Source organism: Amborella trichopoda, chromosome 4, assembly GCF_054954075.1.
Source record: "Amborella trichopoda isolate Santa Cruz 75 chromosome 4, AtrichopodaSantaCruz75HAP2 v2.0, whole genome shotgun sequence".
NCBI classification, from domain to species: domain Eukaryota; kingdom Viridiplantae; phylum Streptophyta; class Magnoliopsida; order Amborellales; family Amborellaceae; genus Amborella; species Amborella trichopoda.
This window is the reverse complement of record NC_142339.1, coordinates 53,205,670-53,221,542: the sequence shown is the minus strand read 5'-3', so window position 1 is coordinate 53,221,542 and position 15,873 is coordinate 53,205,670. Positions and strand designations below refer to the sequence as shown.

General features: G+C 34.7%; 1 protein-coding gene across 15 annotated transcripts; it reads left to right on the top strand.

The window, feature by feature from the left end:
* The first annotated feature begins 649 nt into the window (after positions 1 to 649).
* RAD4 (DNA repair protein Rad4 family) lies at positions 650 to 14,231 on the top strand. Of its 15 annotated transcripts, none has more exons than XR_016054785.1 (13): positions 650 to 805; positions 1,095 to 1,210; positions 4,320 to 4,637; positions 4,742 to 4,834; positions 5,686 to 5,778; positions 5,892 to 5,993; positions 6,980 to 7,029; positions 7,620 to 8,368; positions 10,983 to 11,418; positions 11,544 to 11,738; positions 12,118 to 12,267; positions 13,017 to 13,226; positions 13,481 to 14,231. XR_016054785.1 is itself a non-coding variant. In XM_006826849.4 (13 exons), exons 1-13 carry the CDS (start codon positions 742 to 744, stop codon positions 13,853 to 13,855), a joined length of 2,931 nt encoding a protein of 976 aa, XP_006826912.3. In that variant the 5' UTR covers positions 650 to 741; the 3' UTR covers positions 13,856 to 14,231. The 15 variants fall into 15 exon arrangements, 12 of the variants coding, with proteins under 12 accessions (XP_006826912.3, XP_088721761.1, XP_020521363.2 ...); XR_016054784.1 differs by having other exon boundaries at positions 1,074 to 1,210; XM_006826849.4 differs by having other exon boundaries at positions 7,620 to 8,348.
* The last annotated feature ends 1,642 nt before the right edge of the window (positions 14,232 to 15,873 follow it).

Genomic DNA, 15,873 nt, shown 5'->3' with positions numbered 1-15,873 from the left:
CGAGCGTTGAGAGATAATTTACTCGACTTGGATTTTTGTCGAAGGTTACTCAACCCATGGATGTAGCCCTGAACCTCGCATGTATTATTGTGGTGTGTCTTTTACTTTATTTTTTATACTTTATTTAGCAAAAACCTCGCATGTATTATTGTGGTGTGTCTTTTACTTTATTTTTTATACTTTATTTAGCAAAAATCAACCTATTGGGTTCAGAGCTTACGCCCACATCATAACCAACCTTTTTCAAATGGTTCATCATCCAAATGAAATAGGTAAATTTCTTCTAATGTAGTTCATATTTTTAAAATATGTTCAAACTAGTTCAATCGGCTGTATGATAAGTTTTAATTGGATTAGACTTATCATCGGTTCAACAGCCGGTCCGATCCCGATAACATTGTTCAAAATATGACTATTCCCAAATTGAAATCAAATAGTCAAATATTATTGAGAGTATGATCCAGGTATTTAAAAATTCAAATTTTAAATTAATTTTCTGAAAAATACTGAAGTGGATCCTAGAATTTAAAACGAAGAAAAAAAATCTCCAAAGTTGCTACTTTACCGAGGGAGTGCGCTGTATAACATGCTCCCGCGGGAGTTCGCTATGCTCTCTACAAAAGAGAAGCCAACTACCCAAGCCTTTCCCGGGCTGCCTCGAGAAAGCAGAACTCGCAAGCTTGCCCGGCAAAACAAAGCGCGAAACCAGTAAGCCCTAATTCGGTTTCGTTTTCTTCAAAAATGGGGGGAGAATCGCATCCTGGACAAGAAGATGGAAGAGACTCCTCCCTTAAAAAGGGAAAAGGTTGTTTCAGGCTCTTCAAGTCTTGCTTTTTCTCTGTTTACTTCATTTTATTCAAAGAGTGGGGAAAACGCTCCCTCCTTCTCTGAATAGTTTTTTAGTAATTAAATTATATGGTTCTCATCTTGAGATTATTTTTTCAAAGAATGATGTAGTTTGAAGTTTGTGGAATTCGTAGTAGTAAGCTATTATCTTTTTAATGGTGTGTGTAAGTCATCGCTTATTGAATGCAGCGTCTGTTGCCGTTTATTGAATTTGTATTTTCTAGCAGTAAACCATTTTTTTAATGCAGCGACTCTTGCTGAAATTTCAAGAGACGGAGTTGGCAGATTGTTGAGGCAAACCAGTGCTCGAAGAGGGGCTAAGAGAGCGGACAATGATTCAAGTGAATGTGCACCCATTGATCAGGCAGACTTCTCCTTTTCTTTGTAAAATAGATATTTTGTTATTTTATCCCCTTCATTGACCTCAATTGAGCCTTTTACTTTATTTTTTGGCTTATTTCTGTTTTTTTCTTGTTATATGAAAATTACTGGCAAACCCCAAAAAAAGATTGAATGAATTTATAGCAGATAACACTGATGAGGAAAAAGATATATATATATATATATATATATATATATATATATATATATATATATATATATATATGGAAAACACTACTATAGGCGAAAATAAACAGCAATTTCGCCTATTCCATCACCGTCCAAAGTTCATCGTGCGGTCACGATTGTCTGATAGTGTTTTATTTTTTATTTTTTTTCTATCAATCAGAATGACTTGAAATTTGAAGCGTGTATTCATAAAAAATAGGGGAATCTTCGAAAATTATAAAAAAAATATTTTACGTGAAAAAATTGATCAAAATACCCCCAAAAAATTTGGGGGTATTTTGGTCAATTTATTTTTAGCAGATAATTTTTTTTATATTTTTATTAAATGCGCTTCAGTAAGATATACATACCCTTCAAATTTTAGGTCACCGATTTGTAGAAAAAAAAAAAGAAAAATAAAACACTATTCGATAATTGTGACCGCATGATAAAATTTGGACGGTGATGAGCGTAGGCGAAATCACTATTTATTTTTGCCTATAGGCGTTGGAAAGACTTTTCCTATATATATATATATATATATATATATATATATATATATATATATATGAGAAATGATCATATAGGAGCTTCTCCTACCCATGTGTGTAGGACACTCAAAAGATCACCATTAAAGTTGGTATGGATCTCTAGAAAAGTCAAGTCCCACACCCATGTGATAACTTTTCTAGAGATCTGTACCAACTTTAATGGTGATCCTTTGGGGTCTTAAGCACATGAATATGAGAGGGTCTTATAGGATCATTCTTAACTGATCTGATGATCACCGATGTTCGGTAGTGCTTGAATTTTATTTATTTTTCTACAAATCCAAAGCACTTGAAATTTTAGGTATGTGTTCTTCTCATCAAGGTGCAACTAATAAAAATATAAAAAAAATTATTCGCAAAAATCAAAATACCTCCCAAAAATTTTCGGAGTATTTTGATCAATTTATTTCGTGTAAAATGTTCTTTTGATATTTTTCTAAGATTCACCTATTTTTGATGAACACACGCCTAATATTTCAAGTGATTTGAATTTGTAGAAAAGAAAATAAAATTCAAACACTACCGGACATCCGTGATCGTCAAATCGGCCCAGATTCAATTTAGGTCATTGAGCTCATATGTTCATATGAGCTAGTTGGCTAGCTCCAGCTTTTTCCATATATATATATATATATATATATATATATATATATATAGATCATCATCATCATCATCATTTTATCCTTTTTCCAATTAATTGGGGCCGGCTACATGAATTCTGGTTCTCCATTTTGCTCTATTAAAGCTATATTATATATATATATATATATATATATATATATATATATATATATATATATATATATCATCATCATCATCATTTTAGTATTTTTCTAATTAATTGGGATCGGCTACATTAATCTTAGTTCTCCATTTTGCTCTATTAAAACTATATCCTCAGTGAGGCCATAAGTCTCTATATCTTATCGGACTACTTCCAACCATGTCCTTTTGGGCCTACCCTGTGCCATTTTCGGTCCTTCCACACCTCCTAATTGGTGTTGTACTTAGTTAGCGCCACCCCCACCCATGGCCAGCCACCTAAGTCTACTCTCTCGTATTTTATCGCTTATTGGCCTAAATACTCATGAATATATTCATTTGAAATTCTATTCCTTCTTATCTTGTCACTCATCCATCTCAACATCCTTATCTGCGCTACACTCATTCTATGGGTATATTGTTTTTTGTTCGCTCAACATTTTACCCAATAGAGCAAAGCTGGTCTAACCGCTGTCCTATAGAACTTGCCCTTCATCCTCTATGCGGCGATCACATAAAATTTCAGTTGCATATCTCCACTTTGCCTACCCAGCTCTAATTCTGTGTGCGACATCTTCTATATCTCTCCATTTTCCTGGATTATCGACCCAAGATACTAAAAGTGTGGTTTATATATATATGGGTGCGGTTTGTATAGAGCCGAGGCTCTAAACAATCAAATTAGAGCCCACCTTCAAATATTGTCCGAAAATGTGGTTTCAATACATAAAATCTTTGTGATAGCCTTAAAGTATATTTTCATCTTTAATTATAAAATTTAAAACTTAAAAAATAATGTAGATCGAGCAGATCTATGAAAACTTGAAAACCTTGAAAATTGATGGTCCAAAAATGCATTACAAGATGCTCTATTCCCAAACTTGAAATCTATTTTTTTCTCATGTCCATGCATCTTGATGTCGAGATGATCAATTTGAGAATATTTGGGCATCAAAACAACTTATTCTAGTGAAATTTTTGAGGTGTGCTCTAATTTGATGGTTTAGAGCCTCTGCTCTATGCAAACCGCACCCATATATATCTATATATATATACACACACAAACACACACACACATACACATACACACACACACACATATGTGTGTGTGTGTATATACATATATATATATACATATATGTATATAAACTACGCTTTTTCCATTTCCCCGTCTAGTTTTATTGGTGAAAGGACTCCCCTTTTTGTCGCGGATGACTTCGCTCATGTTTTTGTCTTCTTAATACATGGCTAAAGCTTTATCAGACTTTGGGATGCCAGAAAGAGCCTCGAATTTGATATATTTGAGCCATTTCTATGTGAAGAAAGTTCAAATGGGATGATTGCTCCGTTTAATGCAGCTGACGATATATCATAGTTTCAAAATTGTCGCATTTGCAGGCAAATTTATGTTAGATAGCATTTTAAGTAGTCACAAGTATACCAAGGTGCAAGAAGTTTTGTATATTTGCGGTAATATCCATGTAAAAGAAAATATATGTATGAGGATTTTACTTGTTCATGAAGACAACAATGTGACAAAGTTCCTCAAATTTTGTATATTTGTAGCAATTTCCATGTGAAAAAAATTAAGGATTATACTGTTTAATGCAGTTGAGAAACAAGCTTAAGGCCGAAGCCCTTGAAACCCATTCGGAAGGTCAACAAAGTTTGACTGATGATGTTGGGGGTGTTTTTGGAGGACGATTAGTTGGTGAAGGAAATCAAGAAAGAGAAATCAGTCAAGGGGATTTCAACTCAAAGTGTGAAGTTCATGAAGGTTTAGACTGGGAGGATGGAAATATTTCCTTTTCCAATACGGAAGTTCCTTGTATTCCTGAAACTTTAGAGCAGGAGGTGATTGTTGAATTTAGTGGTACCCCATCTTCTGCAAAAAGGCAAAATGTTCGTAGAATTTCTGCGATAGATAAGGTACTTTATAGAGTGATGCATCTTAGTTTACTTTACCACAACATTTTCGTGCTTCATATGATCAATAATTTCCCATATTGAATAAACTGATAACTCTTTTACAGGAACTAGTCGAGCTTGTACACAAGGTTCATTTGCTATGTTTACTTGCAAGGGGAAGGTTAGTTGATGCTGCTTGTGATGATCCTCTAATTCAGGTGATCCCTTTTATTATCATTTGGGAGACACTTATTTCTATGTTTCTTTATTGTTGTTGTCAACTTTCCTTTTGGTATCGTTCAATGCGCATGAGAAATGGATTGCTATGTGTTTCTTTTTATAGTTGTTATTTATTAGATTATGTTTTTTCCTTCCATGAGAGGAATGCGATTTTAAGTTTCATGCTACAATTTCCTTGTTTTTGCAACAAATCTTTGAATGATATAAGTTTTGCGTACTTTCTATATCTATTTATTTGAGATCGGTTGGGCTAGCATACACTTCGCATGCATGTGTGTGTGCATGTGTGCGTGTTTGTGTGTGAGTAATGAGTCTTTATATTTTGAAACATCATAAGGAGCTCCTGTGTGTGTGTGAGTAATGAGTCTTTATATTTTGAAACATTCTATGGAGCTCCTCTGTGTGTGTGTGTGTGTAAGTGTGAGTTATGAGCCTTTATATTTTGAAACATTATATAGAGCTCCCAGCTTGTGGGAAGCCTCATTTTTGACCTATTTACTCTCTTTAATAGTATAGAAACGTTAATCTCTTCAAAAAATGGCTCACTATTTGTAGCCAGTATGGAGTGTGAGTTATGGGTCTTATATTTTGAAACATTATATAGAGCTCCCGGCTTGTGGGAAGCCTCATTTTTTGACCTATTGTACTCTCTCTCTTTAATAGTATAGAAACATTAATCTTTTCAAAAAATGGCTCACTATTTGTAGCCGTGGGTATGGGGGAGTGCTTTACAGTTTGCAACTACACATTTTCTTAATTATATTTTTCTCTGGCTAATCAGGAATTTACATTTCTCTTTGACTGTTTACAAGATCTTTATGTCTTGCAGGCTTCTTTGCTCTCTCTCCTACCTCCCCATTTACTGAAAATTTCTGAGGTCCAAAAGCTAACTGCAGACCTATTGGTTCCACTTGTTGAATGGGTACTAAGTGTTGCTTCTACTTGAAAGGGTCTTGCTGCCATTTGTTTTCATAATTTCAGATATTCATAGGTTTTAAAGGAACTTTATTGAGTGCTACCCTCTACGTTTTGCAGTTTCGTGCGAATTTTCATGTCCGAAACGAATCCATCGAGAAGATGCCCTTCAAGGAAAGTCTGGCAGCTGCCATTGAGACGCGTGAAGGAACCACTGAGGAGGTAGCTTCTCCTTTTGATAGGACTCTGCTGAGAGCTTGAAATACAAGATATAAATTTGTCAAATGAGATATTATTTCCTTGCTATAAGGAAATTGTGTTTCAAGAAAAGTTAGGATAAGTTTGACACGATTACACATTTATAAGCATTTGACCATTGCTATAACAACTCATGCATTTTACAGTCAGTTCTGTTTAACTGTACTGGAATCTAGTAGCATTCACCACATGATATCTTTCAAGAAAAATAGCCCTTATAATTCTGCAGAAAAGAAAGATAGAAACCTGGGTAGTTTATCCATGTCTAAATAGGACTAGAATTAAATTATCAAAAAAAGAAAACAAAAAAGAAACGAGAATAATATACTCTAGCAATAACTGATTGCTTCACTGTGCATAATTGATTAGCTTTTTTTTTTCCCTATTAATGGTGGGTAAAATTCTTATAGTTGCTCTCCATTCTCCAAATAATACCACTTTTGAGGGAGCTCATGAATGACCTTTACTTAAGATTTTGGTCTACGTTTGTGCTGCAGGTTCTAGGTGAATGCCCTCGATATATATCCTTTTATCTATAGCTGAAGAAAAACAGTTTGGCCTCTTTATCAACTAAACAATAAGAATGCGTTTGCTTTCTTCTAATGAAGCCCCTCTTTCCATGTAACTAAGTTTTTTGTATCATCTAATCTCGTACCATGTAAATCAGCTGTGGTGTTTGTTACAGTTATACCACCATTTTAATATTGGCAGAATATTCTTTTTAGGTTAACGCTTCTGTGAGGCTGAAATCCTGGTTCATATCCATTCTTTTTTCCTGGGTGAAGGCATACTTAAACTTATGAATATTCCTGCCTTGACTTAATGTACTCCTGTCCATGTTGATGGTGGGAACATAATAATTAAACTTGTTTATGTCCCAATAGTTTTTTCTTTATTTTTTTAACTTCAAGTTACTTTGTTCGATAGTGATGAGATGATTTGCTATGCAGGTTGCTGCATTATCTGTGGCTTTATTCAGAGCTCTCAATTTGTCAACTAGGTATAAACTAGAAGGTTCCAACTACGTGATGGATAGGATTGTGTATCAAGTAGGATGGAAAATTTATTCATTGATAAACGTGAACAGCACAAGTCACCTTGTCTTAAGGGTCAATTTTTTCAAGGATGAAGAACATTAGCTGATTTACACTTTTCATTCTCCAGAAATTTGTCTCCATTATATAGTCTGAAATCCAGTTCAGAAGAGAACTTCTCATTCTCAAGAAAAGATCCATATCTCTGGACCTTGAGTAATGTAATTAAAATGGGCCTGATTTTTCTGAGTTGTGACCTTGTAATATGGTGGAAGTAGTTAACTCAATTGCTAGTCACCCTCTTGATTAACAAAACTCTCCAAATAATCTTCCAAAAACCTCAGTAGCTTGCTAATTTATTTTGCCTAAGAGTCGTAGAGAACTTTATGAGAAGGAAAGTGGAAGTTACCTAGGGTCTACGTCACATAAATAAATGCAAATATAAACTTTGGTATAGATAATGTTGATTTTCTTGTAATATAGCATTCCTATTTTTTGTATTATATCATTCATTAGTTAATCATCTGTTTAAGAGGTTTTTGCGTCTGTTTGCTAGGTTTTTGGCCATGTTGGATGTGACTTCCCTTAAACCTGATGCTGATAAGGCTGTTTATTCAAGTCCAGAAGCAGACGCTTCAGTAAAGGGGAGGACTTTCAACTCTTCAAGGACCAGAGCCAACTTGGGAGATGTCTTTGCCAAGCTTTCTCCACAGGCTTCCTTGCATAAAAGAAAGCTCAACGAGGACATTGGTCTTACAAGTCCTCAAAATGAAGGGAAGCACATTAAAGAAAATGATACATCCTCTAAGGATAAAAGAACTGGCTATAAATCAAGTGATGCACATAGTTGTAACTTGGAAACAAATCATTTTAAAGTATCAAAAAGGAAGGGCGATGTAGAATTTGAGTTGCAGATGGAAATGGCTCTTTCTGCGACTGCAGCTGGTGTCTTTGAGAGTAAAGTAGAACAAGAAATGCAACAAAAACCTCATTCTTCATCAACCACTAATTCTAAGCTCAATATTAAGGAGAAGAAATTGAAAAGTGAAGTCTTTAGTGAGAGAAATTCCTTTGCAGTCTGGTCAAAAAAAATGGGTCCGCCTTTGTATTGGGCAGAAGTCTATTGTAATGGAGAAACACTGAGTGGTAGATGGGTGCATGTTGATGCTGCAAATTCAATTGTTGATGGCGAGCATAAAGTAGAAGCTGCAGTTGCTGCATGTCGAAGATCACTGAGATATGTAGTTGCATTTTCTGGAAGGGGTGCAAAAGATGTAACACGCAGGTTGTGCCTCAGCTTTTTGTGTATGTTTTCCTGAACCATGCAAAATAGACAATCTTTGGAAGATTATACTGCATTTCTAAAGTGGTCCTCACTTTGCCAAATTAAAGCCCTGATAATTCTCTCACTTTAAATTTCAACCATGGCACTCATATATTATAATTTTTGTTAGTAATAAGGATATGGCAGTAGTAATAGTAATGATGATAATGATAATGATAATGACAATGATAATGATAATGATAATAATAATGATAATGATAATGATAATGATAATAATGATAATGATGATAATGATAATGATAATAATGATAATGATGATAATGACGATAATAATAAAAATAATGATAATGATAATGATAATGATAATGATAATGATAATGATAATGATAATGATAATGATAATAATAATAATAATAATAATAATAATAATAATAATAATAAGTTGTTTTTTGGTAAGTAAAATGGTATTTGGTATAGGTGAACAGAGTGCAAAGGAACTGTGCAAGAATAAAACTTATTAAAAATTTCTTATTATTTGCCATGTGAAAATTTGAGATTATAGTAACGGATGAAAAATTCAGATTCTTTTTGAGAGACTCTTGTGTATGAAAATTATTCATGGAACTGTTCATGGTTATATTGCGCATTTTGTTCCTTGTCAGGATTTGCTTGCATTTATTAATTTTCTGTGCTTCCCATAGGACAGAGGACACTATGAAGTCTGATGTTGAAGAGGTTTTAGACACCGTCTGGTTTTCTTGTAATTTGAATTATACCTTCCGACCTTTGGTGTAAAATTGAGAGTGCATAATACTTCTCAAAATTTATTTTATTTCTAAAAATCAGATTTGAGATGAAATTTTGAGGCTGTGTGCACTTCATTGGGGCCCACCTGTAAAAAATATGCAACTAAATCAATAAAAATAAACTACCCAAAATGCCCCTGCAAGTTTAAGGGGTACTTTAGTCATTATATTTCCTAAATTAATTTTTTACATATTTTTCACAGGTTCATGAGGATGAAAAGTAGAGACGCCCAAAATTTGAGCTCAATATTATGCATAGAAAAAAATAAAATAGAAATACCTAGACGTGCTTAGTATGTGTCCAATATAAGATCGGGCTGTTCATTTTACTATAGAAAAAACACTTTGAAGCATTTGTAGATTTTGCCTATATATATATATATATATATATATATATATATATATATATATATAATATGGGAAAATTTTATGTAGTGCAGAGGCTCTAAACAATGAAATTGGAGCCAACCACAAAAAATTCACTAAAAGAGGTTGTTTTGATGCCCAAATATCCTCAAATTGATCATCTCGACATCAAGATGTATGGACGTGAAAAAAAAATGGATTTCAAGTTTTGGAAATATTGTATTTTGTAATGCATTTTTGGACCGTCAGTTTTCAAGATTTTCAAGTTTTCATAGATCTATCGATCTACACTATTTTTGAAGTTTTAAAATTTATAAATAAAAATGAAAATATATTTTAAGGCTATAACAAAGATTTCCAGTATTGAAATCAAATTTCTCGACACGATTTGAAGATAGGCTCTATATTGATTGATTAGAGGCTAGGCTCTATACAAACCGCACCCTATATATATATATATATATATATATATATATATATATATATATATATATATATATATTGGAATTGACTCACTAAAATTTCACAATGATCCAGTGAGAAGAAGTTATATGTATTGGAATTGACTCATTAAAATTTCACAATGATCTGGTGAGAAGAAATTGAATATTGGCACCACTAGAGTAGATGTCATTTCATTAGTATTATGTAGATACTGATACAATTGTTAGAAGTGTCTAATACTTTGGGTCAAAGTAATTATGGCGTTAACATGTCTGGTCAATATTTGTATAAAAATTTCATATGTATTAACTGTATTAAAATCCAAAAATTATACAAAATCAAAATTATAAATCTAAAACATGAAAGATAAATTATGTCATATCAGAAATTAAAAAATCATTTTCATGTGATTCCGTTTTTTTCTTCAAAATGATGCTTTTTGTATTGGCTATTAATAATTAAAGTTTTGAATGCTATACAGTAGTTTCTATTCATCTATAGTTGTGGACTGTACACTTAAGTTAAGCAGGTTGCGGGTTCAAAATACACAACCTTCACTAATTCTTTTTCTCCCAAGATACATAGTGTTTGATAAGTCGAGAGTTCATGTCTGGCGTGTCTGACAAAGCTGACAAGGTGTAGGATCTGTATTTGTCTTTTTCGATACGTGTCGATTCGTAACATAAAGGCAAACTGAAGTACCTGTGTAACACCACTTTTTATGCAGATTTTGGTCTGACTCTTGATTTTCTTTTATTATAATTTCATATGCCTCCCCACAGCCTAAAACTGAGAATAATGTTAACATAACTCAAAAGAGGTGAAAGATAAAATGTCTGATGAAAAGTTTTGTACGATGAAAATGAAACTACATATTTGAATATAGGTCTCTCTCTCTGTCTCTGTGTGTGTGTGTGTGTGTGTGTGTGTGTGTGCATTTGCCTATTTACATTATTCTTGGATGCTCGTGTGATTTATGGACACTTCTCAGTCTAATATTACTTGTGTTACCCTTCAGGTATTGTATGAGATGGTACACTATTGCATCACAGCGTATTGATTCAGAATGGTGGAGTGCTGTTCTGAGTCCTCTGAAGGAGTTGGAGTCTCGGGCTGGTGGAAGTAATGTGATGCATTTAGATGTGCCCCTTACTGATAATGCTGTAGAAGTGAAGGAAGGGTCGGGGAGAGCATGTGTTTCTCCCGAAGCTCATCTGAAGGAAGGATCGGGGAGAGTATGTGTTTCTCCTGAAGCTCATCACATTGAAGAGAATTCTGAGGCATTAAAGGAAAAGACGCCTCAGGATATCTTCAGTTCAGCTGATGGGCTTGGAGCAGGAGTGTCTAGGCATGCAAGCTCGAGTATCAATATTGAACCTGTTTCAAGGGGTGCTCTTGAGGATATGGAGCTTGAAACAAGAGCCTTGACCGAGCCCCTTCCATCTAATCAACTGGTATGACATATAGAATTCATTTAAGTGTCTCCCTCCCTCCCTCTGGCTTTCATGTGAAGGCTCCTTATTTTCACAAAATGGACTTGTGAAACATATGCATTAATGATGGTTGCTGGAAATTTCAGGCATACAAAAACCATCCCCTTTACACTATTGAAAGATGGCTCACCAGGTATCAAGTGCTTTACCCAAAGGGTCCTGTACTTGGATATTGTTCGGGTCATCCAGTTTATCCACGAATATGTGTGCAGACACTGCACACTAAAGAGAGATGGTTATGCGAAGGCTTGCAAGTTAAAGAAAATGAATCTCCTGCAAAGGTCAGGGTTCCACAATTTGGGGAATGCATTTTCAATTTCATGTCCATTTCATAATTTTGAGGCCGAATCTTGTGTATGTGTGTGTGGTTGGTGGCATGGCCCTGGCTGGGGTCCACATCAGTGAGTCAGACTGCAGCCGAGTCCAAATCAGACTTACCCGGGTCTTTAATAAATTGAGTTCTAAAGCAGTGTGTGTGCATGCACGCACGTGTATGTGCATGCACACACGTGTCTGTGCATGTGCATGTGCATGTGCATGTGTGTGTGCATGTGTGTGCACGCACGTGTGTATGTGCATGTGGGGTGTGTGTGTGTATGTGTGTGTGTTTGTGACCTTGTGTGTGTGTGCGTGTGACCTTGTTTCCTGTTTTCCTTACAGGTGGTCAAGCGCTCTCGGAAAGTTAATAAAGTGCACACTTCTGAGCATGGTTCCACTGTGGATGGTGGTGAAGGGACTATTGCCCTCTATGGCAAGTGGCAGACAGAGGTATTGAATCTTCCTCCAGCTGTGGATGGGATGGTCCCAAAGGTAAGCACCCAAGTCTTGAGGTTATCTATGATTGTGAAACACTGTTACAAAAATGATTATGGTTACTTATGTATGCATATAGTACTTTTCTTCTTCTGATAAAAATGTCTTCATGTATTGCTATAGATGTCTGGCAGTGTAATGCATTTATTGTTGAATAATAAAAGTAGTAATTATAAATAGATGTACATTAGTTATAAATTAATTATGCCATATTATATTTAAATTGTAATTGTGGAAATGTAAGTGGATCCCTGTTCTTGTTTTGATTACTCGCTGTGATATTCACGTAAATAGATCTACTCAATACTGGTATAGAACAAATCTATGTGAAGCTTTCCTCAAAATTTGGATGAGATGGATTTTCAGTGACATTTAAGTATTGTATCACAGCGACCAACCTAATATGTTTTGACATATTTTTGCTTAAAGCATTCTTCTGACATCTGTAGTGAATATTTTCAAGTTTTGACATCAAGGCTCTATATCATGATAATTTTGACTTACCATGCCTCTCATTCCTAATCTAATGCAATTCACTAATAAGTAACTTGAGAATTACAGTCATGCATCACCTATTCCGTATTGCCATCAATTTATATGTAGTTCTAAGTTCTAATGGGGGACCATGTCATTGGCATGGGAATTTCATGTTCATTTCATCAGTGTTTTTTATTGAAATGTTGGTTGGATCTCATTTTTGGTTGGATATTGTTGGTGTTTTAACTGCTAAATTGTTCCCTTGCCAGAATGAGCGTGGTCAAGTGGATGTGTGGTCTGAAAAGTGCCTCCCTCCGGGAACAGTGCACTTAAGGTTTCCTAGGCTGGTGCCTGTTGCAAAAAGGCTTGGAGTTGATTTTGCCCCTGCAATGGTGGGTTTTGAATTTCGCAATGGCTGCTCAATTCCAGTTTACGAAGGCATCGTTGCATGTGCCGAGTTCAAAGATGCAATCTTGGAGGTAATCCCTAGGTATAGATGATGAAATTCTGGAACTGTCGAAGATTTGAGTTGATAAACTGAAAATAAATGTGAATTACTTTTCTCACTGAAAGGCAGTCCATGCTATTTATATTTCCTACCACATAGGGCGCTATTTTCCAAAATTACAAGACCTTGCTTTGCTGTTTATGCTAGTACTATCCATTGGATGCCATGGAGGGGCAGTTCTTTATTTATTTATTTATTACCTATTTATTATCTTCTCTTAAGCAGGCATATGCAGAAGTAGAAGAGAGAAGGGAAGAGGAAGAAAAGAAAAGGATGGAAGCCCAGGCCCTGACTAGATGGTATCAGCTTCTATTCTCTTTCATAACTAGGCAAAGGTTGAAAAGGTCTTATGAGACTCCATCATCATCACAAGTCCCCATTAATGCCACCATACCCAATGTTGGTGATGATCCATGTGCTTCTTCTCAATCAGAGGCTAATGCGATGCAACATCATAACCAGCGAGGTGGCCAAATTGCCAATGATTTAGAAGAACACGAGCACTCGTTTCCATTGGAGAATGAGAGCTACGATGGGGAGAGTTGTGTCAGAACTAAACGTTGTGCATGTGGTTTCTCAATTCAAGTGGAGGAACTCTAGTAATTACTCGGCATTTCAATACATTCCTTTGTTTAGGTTATTTTCCTTTTAAAAAGCCAGCCTGTTTCTATAAATATAAGCAATTGTGCAGTAGACTGTTTGTGATTATGTGAATCGAGTTTTGGGTAGTTTGCTAGGATTGAGAACTAGCTGCTTCTAGCAAGTGGTTCATCATCATCTTCGAAGTCTTTTCTCAACTAATTGTGGTCGGCTAAATGAATCCTAGTTTACCATTATACCCTATTGAAGGTTATACTCTCAGTGAGGTCTATAGCGAGTGATTAGAGAAGTTCGAGTGATCATTGACTGGGTTCTGTATCATTGGGAGTTATCATCGCCTCTTGCAGGAAAAAAATAAAAATAGGTTTAAAGTGCATAATGAAGTTTGAGTGAGTTTTCTTTGAACTTTGAAGTTAGTCAATGATACGTTCACAACTATCCGATTTGAAATTTGACGGACAAGAACGGCGGTGACTTCGTTGTGCTAAAAATAAATGGTTTCACTTTTCCTTAAAAAATAATGGAAAAAGTTTATATAAGATGTCAATCTTATACTGTTCGAGTAAGGTGTACTTGAAAACCCACTAGAGAAGGTTGTCACAATGTTGGAAAACTCTCAAATCGATCATCTTGACTTCAAGATTCAGACACGAAGAAATCGGGATTTTTAGTCTTTAAAATAGTTAATCTTTTGACACATTATTTGGACTGTCCATTTTCAAGATTTTCAAGGGTTTATAGATCTGTTTCATCGTCACTATTTCTTGAACTTTAAATTTAATAATTTGAGGCAACAATATTCATATCATCGCAATGGCTTGTAGCATCGAAACTGCATTTTCAGCATAATTTTGAATTTGCACCTTACTTGAATAGTATTAAGGTTGACATCTTAACTAAGTTTAATAGAAAACTTCTTATTTTTGACCTCAAATCCCTACAATAATAATAAAAAAAGAGTTTATATAAGGTTGCAACCTTATCTCTATAGTTACAGATTCACCTAAAAAATCCATGGGAAAAGATAGTGAATGATCATCTCGACATCGAGATGTGTGACGATGAAAAATAAAAAGATTTTAAGTTTCAGAAATAGTGCATTTTATAAAATATTGTCTACACTGTTCATTTTCAAGATTTTCATATATTTATAGATCTACTTGATTTTAATCATTTTTGAAATTTAAAATTCTATAAATAGATATAAAAATAGATTTTGAAATAATCTTAAAAACATTTTACATCAAAATTATATATCATGATAAAATTTGAAGGCTTGCCTTACCTCTATAGCTACGATGCATCTGTATGCTAACTGCATCCATAAAAAAACGACATAAATAACCCTCAATTTGATATCTAAAAATAAAACAATAAATAATATGAAATTCATTATTGCTGAACGTGAAACTGCTAGAGTGAACTAAAAGTTTCGGTTCTTCAGATAAAATTTATAGTTGGTAAATGCCCCGTAATTATATCTTTCTCTACTCAATAAAGATTCTGGATGCCTCTTTATTCTAATCTCTCATGTAAATCCGAACTTATGAAAAAAGGGATTCATATAAGTTACACAAATGGGAGTCATGTTTCAGTCTCTCTCCTTGTCCAATCCTAGTTCGGTCTCTCTCTCACGCCCATGCAAAGGCCACCGTGGACAATTGTGGTGTATTTGTTTTAGAAATAAGGGTGTGCTCAGCAGACATGATGGTGCTACCTCGACCTCAAAACCAAGGTGTGTGAACGACTTAAATAAACTTTAAACCATAGTTATTAACATTTAATTGAAACGACCGTGGACTATCGACTGATGCCTAGTTAGGTCCAGTCTAAAGTAAAAATCATGTTCGGTAAAAAACTTGTAAAAAAAGCAGGTCTGATGTGCTGGTTTCAACTAATTTGATTGGTTTTGATTAGATCCCTTACTGGTTCAATCCAGATAAAATTGCTTTAAACAACCTCCAAACTAATCTAGAGTTTCATAAAAGCTTTAAATTCTCTTTGGATTTATTGCTCAT

Coding starts and splice junctions, on each gene's coding strand:
- RAD4 (XM_020665704.2), top strand. CDS start 742: ATGGGGGGAGAATCGCATCCTGGACAAGAAGATGGAAGAGACTCCTCC. Junction 5,994..6,979: donor GTGAAGGAACCACTGAGGAG/GTAGCTTCTCCT, acceptor TTTGCTATGCAG/GTTGCTGCATTATCTGTGGC. Junction 8,349..10,982: donor GCAAAAGATGTAACACGCAG/GTTGTGCCTCAG, acceptor GTTACCCTTCAG/GTATTGTATGAGATGGTACA.